Below are 19988 nucleotides of genomic sequence, written 5' to 3'. Positions count from 1 at the left end.
TCTCTTCCAACCGCCATCTCCTCACTCACGTCACTGCCAAATCTTCTGACATCCACCGATCAACCATCCACCTCCCGGGCGTGGCTTGCTCGCACGAAACCCGGGAAGGCAGGGCCTCTCCCTGCTTGGCATGCCTGCCTCGCTTCTGACGTCAGGCCCATCAGTCATCAGCCTCAGGGGCGTGACTTCGCCCGCTGTCACCCTAGGAGGCGGGCTTCTTCTGCTTGGTGGCTCAGTTTCTGTTGTTGTTGTTGTTGTTGTTGTTGTTGTTGTTGTTGTTGTTGATGTTCAAACATCGTTCCTTTTTATCACCAGTTTTATGAATGCAAAAACGTAGGAAAAGGTCACAGGGGGTAATCACATACTGGAACAAATTAGTCTTTGACTCTACCTAATTAATACAGCACCACCCCCCGTGTGGTGACAAGTAATGCTTAAGCTCACGGTTTCCCTACTTAATTTACATCAAGATGTCTCCTACACGTCCACGGAGCAAGCAACTCTATACAATCCTATCTTTCCAATGAAATTCATCAATGTACCCCCACAACCGTAACAATATATATATATATATATATATATATATATATATATATATATATATATATATATATATATATATATATATATATATATATATATATATATATATATATATATATATATATATATATATATATATATACATACATACATACATATAATATATGAATGAGTCCACATTCTCTGCACTTATTGAATGTATTATAATCTCCTAGTAGAGTACCCACTATTGGGGTGATCTTGTTTCAAGCATGCAACATGTGCTTTTGACAGATACCTTTATTTGGGTGGTGTATAGGCAACTGACAGTTCTGTATAGGCAAATAAAACAAACATGGGTGACATGCATGAAGCAAAAACATACCTACTGCTTATTCAAAACACCTCACTGAACAGGAAAACGTGGGGGCAGCAACACTGTTCTGTAAAGGATGTGGCTTGTAATACCCTGCCCCACCTGGAGGAGGCGTTACACGATACACATTTATATCGGGAATTTGTGTCCCGCCCTTGATTCCACCCTTCCCATCCCCCCCTGCCCCCCAAGACCACGACCTCATACAAAAATAAAAACACCCTATACATCAATTGGGGTCATGCTGATCCTATGTAACAAGTCCAGATTTAATCGGCCCATAACTCTAGGAGGGGTATCATGCCAAACAAACAAACATGCACACACCGGCTCATGAATTGCACAAAGTGGCCCACAGCACGGTGACAGCCAACCGATCCTGAAAAAGCGGTCCAAAGATCCCCCACAACTGAAATGCCATGCTATCGCCTGTGTGGAGCCAAGACCATGCAGAGAGACACAGACAGATCGAGATATACAGAGACATACATACATACATACCCCTTTCCACACCCTCCCTACTCTGTGCCCCTTGCAGCTTGCGGCCTGCAGACACACTGCAACGGCTTAGCCTTTAAGTTTGGCTGCATCTCAGACTCAAATGACAGTGTAGTTTACCCACATAACTTTTTACGACTATGCCACTGCTTACACATCACCAAGGTCTATGATTATGACATTATGACGTGACAATTGATTTGAGACAACTTGAGACTTGCCCTCAAGGACTTGAGACTCACTTGAGACTTTGCTCAGTTGATCAGGTGACTTGTTGCCATCTCTGCTGTGAGGTGTGGTGGTTCCATCTCCAAATTATTTCCAGTTACTGGAGTTCGCCAGGGGTGTATACTGGCCCCCACACTTTTCAGCTCTTGTATGGACTGGATTCTGGGGAGTATGTTGTAGAGATAAAGTAGCGGTGAATCTTTTGGGAATGTAAAGATCTCTGACCTTGATATCGCAGATGATGCAGTCATCTTTGCGGAGATGCTGAATATCCTTATGGGTGCCCTGAATGAGGAGTTGGAACCACTGGGATTATGGGTTTCCTGGATTAAAACACAGATCCAGGCTTTCAATGACATCTTGGATGCTGCTATCTTGTCTACCTGTTTGTGGTGAGGATGTTGGGCCATGGAGAGATTCACTTACCTTGGCAGTGATTTTCTTGTGTCCGCATGTTGTGAGCCAGAGGTCGATAGACGTCTAGGTCGGGCCAGGGGAGTCATGGGTTCAGTGGATCATGGGGTGTGGCGCTGTTGGCACCTATGCAGGAGGCCAAAAGTCTGTCTTTAAGTCCTTGGTCCTTCCACTCTTGCTCTATGGATGTGTGACTTGGACTGTGACCAAGGATCTGAGATGGAAACTTAACTCATTCGGTACCAGGTCTATTCAGAGAATCCTTGGCTATCGCTGTTCGGATTTTGTGTCCAATGAGTGGTTGCTGAGAGAGACTCAGATGAGATTTGTTGCCTGTGTAGCCTGGGAGCGTCAGCTACGGCTGTATGGACATGAAGCTCATTTTCCAGATCCTGCTCACCAGATTCTCTCAGCGAGAAAGTCTCGTGAATGGAGGAGGCCAACAGGTCAACCACGTGCATTGTGGTTTCAGCATGTTGATCGGCATCTCGAGGAGATGGGGATGGGCCAGGCATATGCCTGGGGGATGGCCAGACGGAGGCCCTTGGAGTATTTACGGAAAGTGGATGCAGCGACTCACTGTTCCTGCACATGCTCCCATACCTGACCTGACATTTTAGACCCTTGTTTTGTGTTTTGGCGTTTTTTTGTATACCTTCTCGAGGCTCGTATGAGAGCTAACATTGTATACCTTCTTTAGACACCATTGGACATTTACATCCTTTATACCCCTTGAGACCCTGTATACTCCCAAGACTTATAAGACACCTTATGACCCTTAAGATTCTCTAATCCCTGTTATACCCTATTAGAACCCTTAAACACTGAAGACCCATAAACTCCAAAGACCCTGTAGTCCCTATAGATGCCATTAGAACCCTTAGACCCCCAATACCCTATCAACCCCACTGAATGCTTTCGAATCATAAGACCCCCTAAAATCCCACTTGACCCTTTGGAATCCAATACCCTGTTAGACCCTTTCAAACCTTTAAGACCCCAAATACACTTAAGACCCCTTTAGACCCTATATACACCGTTAGATGCTTTAGAACCCTCAGATCCCGATGTCCCATAAGAACCCTTGGACCCCTCAGACGCTTTAGACCCCTTTTACCTTTAAAACCCTTTCGACACTTTAAATACCTTTCGACCCCTTCACCCTTTAGACTTTTTAAACCTTGTAGACTCCGAGACCATTTTGACTGCACAGACCCTTTAGTTAGACCTTCACACACATTAGCTCATTTGACTCTTTAGATTCCTTAAACTTGAACATCCTTCAAACTCTTTAGACATTTTCAGATGCCTTTCGACTGCTTGGACCCTTGACCATTGAGAGCTGCAGACATCTACACGCTTGAGACCACTTAAACCTTTAAAAAAAAAACTTTAGACCCCTTTGACATTTATAACCTTTCGAGATTAGACCATTTCGACCCCTTAGACACTTTAGACCCTAACTACTGTTAGAATGTACCTTTTCGACCTTGAGACAATCTAGAACCTTTTAGATGCACACAAAATATATACTAGTGCAGATACAGCCTCTGGTTGTTTCATTGATGGGAGTGGGGCTGTGCCGCTGATGCAGTGCCCCCTTTTTCCAATGAGCTTGTACTCACTTTGCCGACCTCAGGTGACAGGATGAGTCAACAAACCTGGTGTTATTTCATGGGACGACAGGGGCTGAAACTCATGATTCTAAGATGTTAAGGTAGCTATCTTAACCATTAAGCCAACACCAGGCTTGCGACTCATCTATCTATAATTCCAGAAATGTGTGTGTACGTGTGTATGTGTGTGTGTGTGTCTGTGTGTATGTGTGTGCGTGTGTGTGTCTGTCTGTGTGTGTGTGTGTGTGTGTGTCTGTGTGGTAATGTGTGTCTGTGTGTGTGTGTGGCTGTGTGTACGTGTGTGTGTGTACGTGTGTGTACGTGTGTGTGTGTCTGTGTCTGTGACCGCTGTTTCTCGACAACCACTGGTCCGATCTAATTTAAACTTGCCAGCTATATTGCTGGGGACCTGAGGATGTGCCTTTTCAAGGTTTGATATTAATCGGACAAGTGCTTCCCAAGTTATGGCCATTTATTTACCAAACCAATGGCATGACACGTTGCTGCGACCATTTATTTACCAACCAATGACATGATACGTTGCTGCGTAGGCGTGGCTGTGTAGGCCGGTGCGCGGCCGGCCGACGATGACGTCACGGGTCGTGCCGGTTACATGGCAGCGAATGTCATGGCAAGCAAAGACAGGGAGGTAAACTTGATTTTAATTTGGATTTTAATTAACTCTGTGTGTGGAAGTGTGGTTGTCGCGAGGACGCGAGAGTGAAGGAACGGCCTGTGTGGTTGTCATTTCTGGCTCGCGGTTTGAAAGTTTTTTTTTTTTTTTTTTTTTTTTTTTTTGCATGTACGGGCACGCACCTATGGGCACGCGCGTGAGAGCGAAGGAACGGCCTGTGTGGTTGTTGTTACTGGCACGCGGTTTGAAAGTTTTTATTTTATTTGCACCTACGGGCATGCACTAGTGATAATAATTGTACTATTAATTTGCAATTGGTCACTGCTTTTGACACCAATAAAAATTTTTTATTACGGACCCTCGGCATAAAAAAGCTACATATATCGAACAAACAGTTTCAAATGGAGTACCTCGCCACCATTAGAGCATTTAAATTGCAAAAGATGTGGCAATAAATGCAAATTGTTGTTCCCAGCTTGCCAGCTCTATTACAGAAGATGCCATTTGCCTTTTTTGCTGTCTTCATCCCAACCCCGTTTTGAATCCCGTGCGGGCACGGGCAACTTGTTAGTGGTAATAATAATGATGATAACGATAATTGTACATGGTACTAATGGTACGTGCGTACATCTATTAATTATTTAACACTAGCAAATACCACCCGTCACTTCGCTGATGGCAATACTAAAGTGGGGGGGGGAGAAAAATAGGGGGGCGAAAGGGAGAGGGGTGTGGGAGGGAGAGAGAGGGGTGTGGGAGGGAGTGGGGTGAGGGAGAGAGAGGGGAAAGTGATGAGGTACAGGGAGAAATAGAGGGGGGGAGTGTGGGAGTGGAGAGGATGGGTGAGGGGAGGGAAGGCAGTGTGAGGTAAGAGGGAGAGAAGGCAGATGTGCGGTGGAGTGATAATTACGATTCATACTGTCTCATCAAAATGATTCTCCACAGAATAAGGCCAAAAAAAAAAAATGTTGCATTGGCGTAACCCGCCCGACCCTAAAAATTCCGCTGACCCTACGGTTTTTTTTTATCGATATCAAGTATCTTGTTGATTGCGATCGCGATCGCAAAGACCCGGAAGTGTTTCGGACAGAACCCGCTGCACGCTGCGCTATGCATATGTCATAGTTTAGCTCGCTGCGTGTGTGTGTGTGTGTGTGTGTGTGTGTGTGTGTGTGTGTGTGTGTGTGTGTGTGTGTGTGTGTGGGTGTGTGTGTGTGTGTGTGTGTGTGTGTGTGTGTGTGTGCGAAACGGCTCTGCATATCATCTGTACGAGGGAGAGATGTTGCGCCTCGCTCGATCAGTACGTTGTCTGTTGTTTCCAACATGGCCGCGTACTCTATCAAGATTACTGGCATGCTTGGGCCTAAAAAACTGTTCAGCGTCTTACGAAAATGCGACAAAGATGCGAGGCTTGGAGATATCATTCAGGGAATTGCAGACGTAAATTGTGACACTGCTCCAATACTTTCCTCCGTGCAAGCGTCTAGCAGTGATGGAGGGTCCTGTTCGGACGTTTTGGCGGCGGAAAAGGTGTCTATCTTAGACGACTTCGGTTATCGCTTCGTCGTCTCTTGGGACCACAAAAATCTGTTCGATTTAGAAGAAATTTGTCTTACCAGAGGTAAAGACATGTTTTGCATGATTTGTTAAAAAAATTACTTCAACTTGGGCGATTATTTGACTTAGAGAGGTTTGACTTCGGCAGAGTTCACTGTATTTGCTATTAAAAATGTTGATATATGTGTGAACAGCACCGAAAAGGCTATAAACCAGCATCTTGTGTATTTCCCTGGAGATGGTGCCTGAGATATCTCAGGCTTGCCAGGGGCTGATTCAGGATCTTGGGGAAAGGGGGGCTTCATCCGCCAAAGGCGAAAGGCCCGAGCCCCAGCAGGAAGTTTGGGGGGCCTCCCCCAGGGAAAAAAAATATTTAAAGGGTCTTCATATGGGATTTCCTGGCATCTGACGATAGAATTTACACATCTTAGAGCTGTTGTCAGTGGTGTACCGTCGTACTCAGTAGACAAAGCATTGGATGGGCAGAGTGTTGTTCGTGAACAATGCTCTGCCCCTCCAATGCTTTGTCTACCATGTACGACAGTACGCCACTGGCTGTTGTAAAAACTACAGTCAACCTTGTCTAAGTCGAATCTGTTAGGACTGAAGAAATAGCTTAGATTTAAAGGTGTAAAAACAAAAGAATATAAAGAGAAGAGAACTTGATAAGATCTTTGACTTAGGCGATTATTCGACTTATGCAAGTTCGATTTAGGCAAGGTTCACTGTACTAGTTTTTTTTTTGAGTGGGGGGGGGGTCGCCGACAAAAAGGGGGGGGGGGTACTCGAGCCGAGGGAGATTTTGGGAGGGATTTATTACAAAAAAAAAAAAAATCCCTACCCACCTACCCTATTTTTCAGTGACCCGTTACGCCAATGCAACATTTTTTTTTTTGGCCTAACAGTGAGGATGGAAACAAAATCATGTCTGAAATCCATTTCCCCCACTGATCATACTATAAATACCACCCAGAGAGGAACACCACCTAGACACGTCCTGGGAGGGAGGGGGAGGGGGGGAGAGGGGGTGGAGAGAGAGAGAGAGAGAGAGAGAGAGAGAGAGAGAGAGAGAGAGAGAGAGAGAGAGAGAGAGAGAACGAGAGAGAGAGAACGAGAGAGAGAGAACGAGAGAGAGAGAACGAGAGAGAGAGAACGAGAGAGAGAGAACGAGAGAGAGAGAACGAGAGAGAGAGAACGAGAGAGAGAGAACGAGAGAGAGAGAACGAGAGAGAGAGAACGAGAGAGAACGAGAACTTCACTGTATTAGGAGGGTAAATCTATGGCATAACAAATATATGGCTTTCCTTCTCTTTCTTCTCTCTGCCTCCTCTTACCTCTCTCGCCTCTTTTCCTTCTCTCACCCTTTTCCTCACACTTTTCTCGCCTCCGCTTTTCTCTCAGAACGGACCTCCATTCATTTTATATCTGCGGCTGTCTCCGCGGGCGCAGTCCGCCCCAAGCTCACCCTGCCCCACTTGTGCACGGTTACCATGACAACCCATGCGCTCTCAAAAAAGGTGGGCATAGGAGCTCGTGAAAGAATGTTGCTGAGAAAAAAATAAGGGCGGGCTTCAGAGCTCACGAAATAATGTTGCTGAGGAAATATAAGGGTGGGCTTCAAAGCTCGAGAAAGAACGTTACAGAGGAAAAATAATGGCGGGCTTCAGAGCTCGTGAAATAAATGTGTGTAAACATCTCTGTGGTAAAGAAAAAGCTTCCCGTAAGAGAAGGGATCGATTCTTTACCCTTCTCAACGCATCACATTTAAGATCCCATGAGACGTGGGGATGGGGCTAATTTGAACATTCATTGAAGGAAATAACTGTCTGAGGACCTGAATGTGTGGATGCATTAATCAGACCGGATTTTGAAATCTGTAACACTACCCCTTTCCCTATCCCAGAGTCATCCCGAGTCGTCCAACAGCTGGAGACTTCTTCTTCTTCTTCTTTCGGCTGCTCCCGTTAGGGGTCGCCACAGCGGATCAATGATCCGCATAATGATTTGGCACGGATTTTACGCCGGATGCCCTTCCTGACGCAACCCTGGTCGCCTCTTACGACACACAGGGACATGGTACACCTATTCTAACCGGGGCATACACCGGGCCCAGTACACTGGTACTCATTTCGCCAACCTCGGAAGGATGGCAGGCTGAGTCAACCCCCTGGTGTTATCCTACTTGGTATATATATATATATATATATATATATATATATATATATATATATATATACATATATATACATATATATACATACATATACATATATATACATATACATATATATATATGCATATATATATATATATATATATATATATATATATATATATATATATACATATACATATACATATATATATATATATATATATATATATATATATATATATATATATATATATATATATATATATATATATATATATATATATTCAGTGGCCCAACGGGGTTTGACCTCAGGACCTTTTGGGTCCCAAGCCGCTGCCCTAACAACTGCGCCAACACCAGGCTCACTTCCAACAGCTGGAGACATTGGTTTAAAAAAAAATTACAACATTGCAATTAGCACTTCTATGTGACCTGCAGGTGAAGTTACCCCCTCCCAATTAAGTTTTAACTCTACCCTTTCATGTTTGCGACAATTTAAATGAGATATGTCTCACCTGATGCGTTGGGAACTACCTAACTGACTCACACAGACAACCTTATGCTACACTGAAATTGCCGGAATTTTTGAAACTACAACACATAACCGGTGGGCTTTAGTAATTGACACAACTATACAACTGTATACTTAGTTTAAGATATTCTTGAGATTATTGCACATGCGGAAATGAAATAAAGCCACAAATGCTGGCATCTCTGGGTGTTCATTCGCATTGCAATGTATCCAGTGATTCGTAGATATCGATAATGTGAGTGAGGAGAGTGAAATAAAAATCGTTAAAAATCATTGTGGCTTGTTCCAAGTCAAGGCATGATTGAGCAGGCCAAAAAACATGGTGGCTTCAGACTCCAGCAAGAGAACCCATGATGTGCCTGAAGACCCCATAGAGCAAGGTGGCTGAGGATGCGCCTGATAAAGGATATAATTAAATAAAGCCATTAATTGTCTTAAAAAGGGGTGTTTTAATTCACCCAAACACCCAATTTTCACTCTTGCACTTCCTTGGAGGTTTCTTAATATGCATGCAAAGGTTCAGGCCCCTCGCTTTCATGGTTTTGGAGTTATGGAGGACACACACACACACACACACACACACACACACACACACACACACACACACACACACACACACACACACACACACACACACACACACACACACACACACACACACACACACACACACACTTATTAGTATCTGTAGATTGGAGCATGAGTAGAGTATGTCTATTAATTATGTACTATTGGAACTGAGTATGCCCATGAATTTCATGCTAATGCAATGTGAGTACAACTATTAACTACGTCTATTAGTTACGTTTTATTGGAACGTGAGCATGTCTATTCATTATGTACTATTTAAATGTGAGTACATGTATTAAATACAGTATGTGCTGTTTGAACATGAGTTGGACTATGAGTACATTTTTTAATTACCTTCATTAATTAAGTGCTATTAGAATGCACCTTTTAAACTCCTTTATACCCTTCAGACGTCTATATCCCTTCGACCCTTTCGACTCCTTTCTACTCTTTTAGACCCTTTAGAGTTTTAGACCATTGTTTCTCAAATGGTGGGTTGTGACCTCCAAGGGGACTGCAAGTGTGTTTCTTGGGGGGTGGTGAGCCGTCTGCGCTAAGTAGTTGCACAAGTCCTGGTGATGTTCCCAACGATTTACCAATGTGAACCTGCATTCTCAAGCTTTGTAGTGATCAAAACTAAAGCCAGAAACAGGCTGATAGATGTCGAGAGCGAACTATGATGTTCGCTAAGTAAGACTAGTCCCCAAATTGACATGTGTGCAAAAAGGAAATAAAAATGGCCCAGATTCTAGCCTTTTTGTTTCTCTTGTAGTCAGGTTTGGAACGAATTTGTTTAACCTATTTTTCCCCACCTGGGTTTAAAAACACCCCAATTGAATAAGCCCAGTATTTCCCCAGTCAAGTGGGTTTTTTCAAAATCTTTAGCCCTGTTTTTTTTTCTTCTTTTTTTTATACCCTTGGTGGGATCAAATACCAGGATGGATGGGTTGTCTGGTAAATCTGGCTGAGAAATAATGCTTTCGACTTAATTCTTCAGACCTTCACACCTTTCAATACCCTTTAGACCCCTTTGACCTTCAGATCTTTTTGGATGTCTTAAGACCACTGAGACCCTTGTAGACAATTCAGACCCTTTGGACCTTAAATTACACCCTTTGGACCCCTTTGACATTTTAAGATTCTTTAGACCCTTTAGACCTTTTCAGACCTTTCAACATTTACACCTTTAGACCTTCAGACATTTTAACCTTTACAACTTTTCAAACCTTGGTCCTTTAGACCTTTTATTTGCAATCAATGACCTTTCATTTAGTACATCCTTCTATTTATTTGCCTTCTCAGATTCTCAGATCAATCTCAGATTGCTCCTTCTAGTTTTAATTATGGATTACTTTTAAATGAGAATAGATACTTTTACAGGAGAGACAGGTATAGGAAAAAAAAGCTTCTCGGTTGAGAATCTATGGGTTTTGGTTCAGGCTCTTCATCGTCCTGGAGCTTCCACTTGAAGGGGAATGGATTCAAAACTCGATTTTCCTTGCACTCATTCTTCTCCCGAAGTCGACAGTAGGTTCCCGGAGAGGGTCGATGATGAGGTTGTAAATTGGGACAGTGCTTCACACTTCCAGTACAACTCATCAACATGACACCTGTGCCTAGCTCACAATTTATGCCACCATAAATCACAATATACTATCTCATTTTTTCCATTTTAGTTTTTCCCTTTCAACTTGATGCACCTTTTCTTCTGCATTTTTGCATATTATTCATTTTCTGTCTGACGCACTTCCCACGCATAGTTTAAGCCATCATTGGTGAGTTTGCAGGTGAGTTTCCTTTAAAAAAATTTAATTTTTTTAAAGTTCATGCCGAACCCAGAGTAACGCAGAATGACCTTCTGCAACAATGGAAGGGAATAAGAGACAAACACAAAGTGGTGAACAAGTGTCACGTGTAGACCAGACCGGGTGCAGATTATCTCACCCTGAGGGTCGATTATAATTAGCCAGTCGGGCTTTTACTGACAATCCAATGGCGATCCGCAGTTCCATTGGAACTAACTCGTCTTGCTGGAGCTTGGAATCCAAATCCTTAATACTGTTGCCTTCAGGTGGATTTGAACGCCCTATGCAATCTCTGGGATGCAAGTCCAATGTCTCACCAAAAAGATACCACTGTACAATTTGGCGGGAGGCAGGGGAGAGATTTTCCATTCCTGACACTGAAGGTTTCTCTTGTGAGCGATCTGGATTTCCACTGCCAATCCAATCTTGCGGTGGTAAATCTCTTCGGACAAGGTCGTTTTGCAGAAATACTTGGAATCCGAGGCCTTAATCCTGCTGCCTTCAGCTGTATTTGAATCCGCAACCAATGAAGTTCTCGTTCAGTATCACCGCAGTGTCCTCAAACCAGGACGCTACCTATGCTTCCTTTGAGTTCCAAATTTAGTCGACTTATTTGTGTTTGTTGTTTACTTTCTATTACCTGTATTATATAGTGTACATGGGTAATAGGAAAAATTGTGCATGTCTCATCAGTATGAATATTAATTTTAATTTTTGTCATTGTGATTCAAACTAAAAACCCATTACCATTAAACAGCTTATAGAAAGCAAAATGTGCATTTTTCTGATAAATAAGGCAATGCTAATTTGCGCGTTTAATCCGTCAGCTTTTAAACATACTCAATTGTGACAAAAATCCCACGGCCGAACACATTTGCACTGAACGTATAATAAGGCAAAACACTTTTTAAAAAGGACTTTATTTCCTGATAATTAATCTCAAACCAGATTTATTGACAATAAAGTGTGTAATTCTACATACTAATAACATTATCCTGCATTTGGCAAACACATTTAAAACCAAAGAATAATCATGCAAAGCGTCATATACTTGCTGGGCCTCAGGCTTTTTAACTGCATTTAGATGAAGCATTTCCATGCCTTGACTGGATTATAAAACGAGATGATTATGGAAAAATCATTTTAGATAGAGATTTAATACACTTGATTAATTATTATGTAATTCGTCAGGCATACTGGAGGGGCTGCGTTGGGAGGGAGAGAAATGTCATATACTTGATCAAGTTGAGGCCTAACGATTACACGTGGATTTTCACACAGAAACACAAGATGGCGCTGCTTGTCCTCATATTTTAGCGTCAAATTCGAGGCTGCGTTCTTTATTTACTGCACAATTTGTATTTATTCATTCCTCGTTAGAGACTCACATGGGAACCTCATGAATTTGTTTAGGCATTTGCAGACACGAGTCTTAATGAGGCTTTGTAATCAACTCCACACTCCATTAAACATACGGAATGCTGAAAGATAGTGTGTTATCTTCAATATGTTCAAAACGGATGATACACTACAGATAAGATATTTATGGTGAGATATATCGTATATGCCTCAAGGAAAAAGCACACAATGTCCGACAGGATGGTGCAGAGGTAGTGCACTTATACCTTGGAGGTGTTTAGTCTGGGTTCTCTTCTCAAATGGACGAACACTGCATGTCCTATCTGATAGCATTAGTCGTTGAAGGTGAAAGATCCCATGGTAACTATCATGAAGATTAGGTGAGTTATTGCTGGCACCCTGAACTAATTGCAGATTCCTGCTTAAATCAGCTCCATTCCAAAGTCAGGCTTGGCCAATGGATACATGAAAGAGTTGGGCCAAAAAGTTTGCCCTCGGCTGACCCGACAAGATTGTGGGATTCATTGAAGTGAAATTATGGGATCTTTCATTGTGGGATTTGAAATTATGGGATATTGAATGAAGTTAAAGAAGTGATGTTATGGTCGTCATAGTCGTCAAAAAACTCGGTGGCATAATGGTCAGCGGTTTGAACCATGCCCGAGTCATAATCAAAGACAATCCAATAAATGGTACATGTTGCCTCCTTGCTTAACGTTCAGCATTTAAAGAATAGAGCACAGAAAACTCCCATGGGGAGGAGGAAATTCCTCCTTGATTGCTCCACTGAGTGTGGAGAAAACAAATGATGCCATGAACATCACATCGCTGGCACACAGAGTGCTCAGGGAAGTGACATCACTTCCTTCAATCTGAGCGGCTGTTTGTGTGAAAGTCAAGTCTGGTGTTGTCGAATGTGTATGCGTGCATGATTTATGTCGCAGATTCTCCACGAGCCTTTTGAGCCTGTAAAAGAAAAATATAAACACAAAATACTGAAATAAAAGCTTGCTTGCCTGCCATTGCTGATAAAATATGAGGGAAGTTAAGATTCCCGCACAAAATCCAGTTCGGAGAAGCTTAACGCAATCAACAGGTCTTTTTGGACCCCAAGCCAACATTTTGATGCGCTATGTCGATGTTAATTGAACAATGTATTTCATGTTTTATTTGTATGTTTTCCGAAATCTGCCGATAATAAATATATGTTATGTTTTAAGGTCCCACCTTGCTGGACAGAGTTACAAGCAAATCCTTTCTGGGGTCCAAAAAGACACCAGTTTTTACACGTTCATTTGTTTTTTTTGGATATACGATTACTTTCGAGATAGGATATATCGAGCAAGTCCTATAAAAAAATGCTTACGCTTGTTAACTTTATCACTAAAACATCATCCAATCAAAATCTTTCTTCAATGATGTGAAACTTCAGCAGATTGAATGAAATTTAGTTCTTCTGAGTTGGGGTGAAAAAAGTTCCCAGTTGGAAGGTTAATTTTAGATTTTTCATTAATATTTAGTTTTTACCCCTCAGCCCGAATTGGGCTGAAAAAGGGGTATTGTCGTCACAGGCGTTGTCCGGCGGGCGTCCGGGCATCCGTCCGGGCGTCTGTAAACTTTTGGTTTCCGTCGATTTCGAGGAGAACGCCTTCTCCGATTAAATCCATTTTTGCAGGGTATGTTGGAGTTGAGTAGAGGAAGGTTCCTTTCGAAAATGGGTGCGCTGCGACTTTCACTGGCCGCCACGGTAGCCATCTTGAAGTCTGATTGATTTTAGATATGACGTCTAACGTGCTCTAACTGACTGCATCATCGTGATATCACTGCTTCCTTTTACAATGCATGTGCTGAGGGGTTATGCCCGCTTTGCGGAGCCATTTTTATATTTGTTGACTTAATCAATAAAACACCATGTTTAGTCATCGATATGAAAGTTTGGCAAATTTTGTGAAATTGAATGGTTTTGAGTTGCGGTCCGAAAAGACCCCGTTTGGTAAAATTAGGTTGTAAGATATGTCGGTCCTTTTCAGGTGAAATCAAAACCATGCAAATTTCAAAAGCTGAGCAGACATTCGATACATTTTGTAAATACCTGATTTAATGAAATGCAGATGCTGGCCACAGGCATTGATGAAGTTACAGAATTTATGTGAAACTCATTGCTGAAGGCATAAAACATTTCCCATGTGTCAGGAAGAGGAGAGAGAGGGATGAGCATTTAATGTAAACATTCGTGAGTTCTTCCTTGTTTAACAATTCTGCTTCTTTCACCTATTTCTTCCTCATTTGTGAAAACACCCTCGTTAATCCTTCCCGACAAGTCGTTTGCCGTTAACATCTATGCTACTTGGGACGAGAAATTAACGAGATTTGGAGCAAATGAGGGTTTTCCCTAAAGGCACCGATCAATGAACCCAAACTTTGTCTGTTCGTTGAAAGATAATTTTATTGAAAATCACTTATTGAATGCAATTAAATGTTTTTTAAATCAAAAATGACAATGATCTGTCATCTCAATGGCCAATCACGTCTTTCATCGATGATTCAAATCGTTTTTTTTTTTAACCATACCTGTTTGCACCTGCGATTTTAAGAACAGAAACTTGACTTCGTCTTTACACATCTAATTATTTACTTCCAAACTTTTCAGGCAAATTAAATTTTATAATCGTTTAGCTCTATATTATGGATTAAGGGCTGCCAAGATAGCTTGAAGGTATGCACACTCACCTCTGAGCTGTTTCGCCTGTTCTTGAATGTCGACCAAGCTATAAACTGCCATCCTGGTGTTTTGCATCCAAGATGAGGCACCAATGTGTGTGCCATCTGTTGGAAGGACGTTAATGTTGAGGACCATTCTACCAACACTTTGCTGGTGGGCGTTCAAAATCCCACGGTGTTTTTCATGCAGAGTGGGTGAATTATCCCCGGCACCATGAACGAATCCCTGCTTAAATCAGAGCAGTAAGTGCCCTGATTCTTGGCGGGTATATTCTTTGACACCAGGTAACACTACTTGTCACCTCAGTGTGGCTGGTGTGCTGGAGTACCTCCAACACTGTCAACCATTTCACACTCCGAGGTGTTTGCCTGTCACATGTGAATGGCCATCTTTGGCTATGAAGGCCAAATCAGCCTTTGGAAAAATGTCGCCCATTTTTGCTGCGATGAGAAGCCATCTAGGTATTGCATCCGTAAAGGGGAGAGGAGAAAGCTTGAGGGAAATCCTTTTAAGAAAAGCTAGGTAGAAAATGGAATGTAGGGCAGTTTGGGGAGGAGGGTTAATGTATGTAGCGGATATGTATGTGCGGTAAAATTACACCATTATTATTCATGACTCGAAGTGATAATCAATCAAATTAATTGTCATAGTAATCAATCTCGTGTTTAAAGCCAGATAATTATAAATATGTTGAGCAAGTTGCAGAGTTGTAGGGAATTTTTAACAGCGGTATTCACGTGTACCAGTTCTTGCAAGTAAAAAAAGACGAAGACAAGACATCCTATCATTGTCATATTTCACCCTAAAGGATGCCTTTATCCGCACTAATGTCATGATATTTCTCAACCCACTGCTAACATTTTTTCTGCTGTCACTGTAAAACCACACGGGTCACTGGTTATGCGTAGTCTACGTACCAGCTGTATAGGAAATAAAAAACGTGTTGCTGCAAATTAGTTACATTTGAAATTTTATCCTCAATGAACCTCGACTTTACATAATACAATTTTTTTTAAGGTAAACGCCAGTTGGAAACAAAAATACAGACGAAGAGGTGGTAATGCAAGTAAGCTCTTTGTCTTTGATTCTTTCTGCACCTTAGTTTAAATTCAAGAATATCACTAAATATTTATCTCCCGAAGACCCCAACTGGTGGGCTCCTCACCTTGGAATCCCCCCCCCCATACCCAACAGCCACCACACGGCCTCCAACTTGTATGATGACCACGTCTCCAAATGCATCTGCCATCTGCTTGGAAATCAGCAAACATAAATGCTCTGAATAAAAAAGATGCAAAAACAGATCCCTGCAACTACAGAACAACCAGCATTCTCCCAATCATCAGCAAGGTTATGGAATCCATCATCGCTTCAGACATTAAATCCTTCCTCTTCTCCAATGGCTTGATTTCCGATCATCAATTTGGTTTCAGACCAGGTCGCTCTACCCTGGATATGCTGCTTCTGCTCTCCCAACAATGGATGGAGGTCCTCAATGCCAGACAGGAAATCAGAGCCGTATCCCTCGACATATCGCGTACTTTTGACATAATCTGACACCCTACCCTACTCACCAAACTCTCTTCCTATGGTACCCAAGGCCATCTCCACTCATGGCTCGCAGACTTCCTCTCCTGTCGCAGTCACCGTGTGGCCCTAAATGGAGTTCTTTCATCCCCTCTTCCTGTCCAGGCTGTAGTTTCTCAAGGCAGCGTTCTGGGCCTTGTTCTTTTTCTGGTTTTCATCAATGATCTCTCTGACTCTCAGGAAAATCCTCTTTATCTCTTTGCTGGTGACTCCACCCTCTGCCGTACCATCAGTCATCCCCCAGACCGGCAAGCAGCAGCTTCTTCGCTCACTACAGATCTGGGTAAAATCACAAACTGGGCCAAACGTGGAACTTCTCTTCCAATCCTGGCAAATCTCACACCCTCACAATGTCTCTTTGAAAGGAGTATTTGGAACCCCCCCCATCTACTTTCTCAAAAATCCGCTGGAAGAAGTTCTTTAATTCAAGCTTCTGGGTCTCACTATCTGCCATGATCTTTCCTGGGAAAGCCACATTTCCAACCAGGCCTCCAATGTCAGTCGCCGACTGGAAATTCTCCGTCGTGCAAAGTCCTTCCTCAGCCCACCTGAGCTCCTGACCACATACAAAGCTTTCGTCCGCAGCATGATGGAGTACTGCTCTCCCTTCTGGGCTAGTGCTCCTGTCTCTCACCTTTCTCGGCTTCACGCTGTGGAAACCAAGGCATTTAGGATCATTGGCATCTCCCGCAATGAGGCTGAGTCTTTGGGTCTCTCACTCTCTCACCACAGGCAGGTCAGTGGTCTTTCTGTCTTCTGCCATCTCCTCTCCTGTTTCGCCCCCCCCGCTCTGTCTGTGATTTGTCCCCCCCCCCCATATTTCCACAGGGCACTCAGGGTCCGCCAGCAACCCCCTTCTGGTAAAACTACCGAGATCACGAATCACTGCTCACCTTCACTATTTTATTCCTATTTTTTCCCCGCTTTTGAAATAAACTCCCACATTCTCTTCAATCTCATTCTTCCATCCAGGCCTTCAAAACAGCCGTTCACCACCACCTCTTATCTTCCCCCATCCAAAACCTCGATCTTTTCTACCCCCGTTAATCCACACCAAACCCACCTCCTTCAAATTTTCTGCTTTCCTTCCTGAAAGTCCCTGTAATCTTGTATACCATGTGTTCCCTACCCCATCCCTCTCCCTTCCACAGATCTGCTAATGTCTCTGTTCCCCACTGTTTTGTCCTTCCCTCTCCACCCCCCTTGTCTAATGCCCCCCTTGCTGTCCATTGTTTTTTAGCTCTCATACGAGCCTTGACAATGGATACAAAAAAAAATCTGCAGCAAGCAAGATTCCTTCAGGCCTACATGACCTACCAGCAATTCACCACATCTGGTTCAGATAGTGTCAGGACCACCCAAGTTGTCCAACTCAGGACAGATAGTGATCCACATTTGCAGTGGGCGTATTGCAGTGTCAGGGCAAATGTGCGCTGTGAGGAACAAGACCAAACTTGATGAGGTTCCATTCCTTCATAGCACTGTGATGATCTATTTCAGTTGATGATAATCAAATAACAGACCAAAAACAGCATTAAAGCCATCAGGGGAAACCTGAATAGGTAAATACAGTCATCATGCTGTTACTCCGATACCCTCAAACCCATCAGGGCGCAGTCAAGTGAGCAAGATTTCACCTCTCTGTAACAGCCTGGTGTTGGCTTAGCGGTTATGGTGGTGGCTTGGGATCCTCGGGTCCTGAGTTAGAGCCCGTTGGCCACTGAATTAACACCAGGGTGTTGACTCAGCCTGTCATCCTTCCGAGGTTGGCGAAATGAGCACCAGTTCACTGGTAATAGGAGCATTGCATCAGCAGCATAGCCACCCCCCTAACCAATAATGCAACCAGCAGCCAAAAAGGCAGCACATGATGGGAACCTCTCTGGAGACGCATAGAAAAAGAAAAAAAGGGGGAAGAAAGAAATTGGGAGCAAAAGACACCAAAACACACAGGACCAAAACACACAACTGCAATACGATATTATAAACGTAGTTGCCATGTTATTGATGTGCCAATCTACCATATAATGGAACCAGTTCTGAAATAAATTGCATTCCTCCTTCCAACGGTGGCAGTAGAGCATTGAGGTATGCACATTCACCTTTCAGCTTTGTATTCTTGGTTGGAATCTCCAGTGATAGATAAATTGTCACCCTGGTGTTTCACCTGCAGGTTTAGGCATCAATGTGTACACCGTCTGTTGGGTGGACATTAAGCCGGAGGACCCGTCTGCCAGCATCAGTTGTTCATGGACATTAAAGATCCCATGCTGTCTTTTGTGAAGAGTATGCGAGTTATTGCCAGCACCTTAAAACAAGTTACAAAATCCTGCATGGACTGCAGGTAGCAAGTGGTCTGGTCCTTTTGAATGTTCCTTGACAGCAGATAACACTGCTTGATACTGTATCTCAGAGTGTGGTTGTTGATATTAGAATGCTGCTTGATATCCGGGACAGCAACTCCCACATTTTATCCAAATTCATGTAACCGTCACATGTGTCATGTGAACATGTCACATGTGAACAGCCATCTTTCGCTAGGAAGAGCATCTATGAGGATGATTCCATTTTTCCAAAAATCCCCTATGATTACGTCCATCACCGACCGAAGGAGGACGGAAGTTGTTTTCACTCCTGTCTGTCTAATTGTTTGTTTGTCTGTCTGTGAGCACGATATCTCAAAAAGTTTGGACGGATTCGGACGAAATTTGGTGGACAGGTTGGGTGTGCGAAAAGGACGAATTGATTAGATTTTGGCGAAGATCTGGATTCGGATCCGAGAATTTTTTTATTTATTTTGTAAGTGATTCTTCACCATTGAGAGATCGGGCCAAAAACGATATTTCAAAAAGTTATGAACAGATTATGACAAAACTTGGTGGATGAGTTTGGCAAGTGACATGAACAAGCCAATTAGATGTTGATGTTTGACAAGGACGAATGGTCCAGTTGCAGATCTGGCCTATCAGTGGGATACACAATGTAAACTCCACTCTCGCACGTGTATGCGGTATACTGTTATCGTGCTGTTCTAGTTCCTTTTGTACTGGTTCATCATCCATTTTCTTGAAATCTCTCAAAAGTAACTTTAATTTGAAATATTATTTTGTAAACGATTATATTATTTTTACATCTAAAAAATAATTACAAAAACACCATTGAGTGCCAGCATATTTTTTGCATAACCCCAACATATTATCAGTAGGTTTTTGAGTTTCACTCTCAAAGGATTGTGAAGCACGCTGTCCTCAATATGATACATAAAGTCAGATGTCTGGTCTACAAAGGTCTCAACAATTATTTTTCAAGAGTACACCTTTGACCTAGTCTGTCAGTCAAACTCCAAATTGCCTTAATAGCTCATCAACCAACTTAACCTTCATATTATTTAGGTTCATCTTCGTTCATAATTG

At 42.8% G+C, this 19988-nt stretch overlaps 1 protein-coding gene across 3 annotated transcripts in view; it reads right to left on the bottom strand.

Moving 5' to 3' along the window:
- Positions 1–11840: 11840 nt before the first annotated feature.
- LOC147012788 (uncharacterized) overlaps positions 11841–19988 on the bottom strand; it is a 145952-nt gene continuing 137804 nt past the window's right edge. For 2 of the 3 annotated variants that reach the window (XR_015051061.1, XM_085853976.1), the window contains 2 exons: positions 14997–15092; positions 11841–13232 (listed from right to left, as the gene is read on the bottom strand). Coding sequence is in view for 2 of the 3 variants with exons in the window: in XM_085853976.1 (XP_085710102.1) it covers positions 13200–13232; positions 14997–15092 (129 nt within the window). In the remaining variant the exon portion in view is untranslated. Of the gene's footprint in view, positions 15093–19988 lie in introns of all 3 variants that reach the window. The other variant, XM_085853975.1, reaches the window with a different exon arrangement.

Source organism: Eptatretus burgeri, chromosome 14 (genome assembly GCF_056783735.1).
Source record: "Eptatretus burgeri isolate ZD-2024b chromosome 14, Ebu_testis_v1, whole genome shotgun sequence".
NCBI classification, from domain to species: Eukaryota; Metazoa; Chordata; class Myxini; order Myxiniformes; family Myxinidae; genus Eptatretus; species Eptatretus burgeri.
This window is presented reverse-complemented; position numbering and strand designations above follow the sequence as displayed.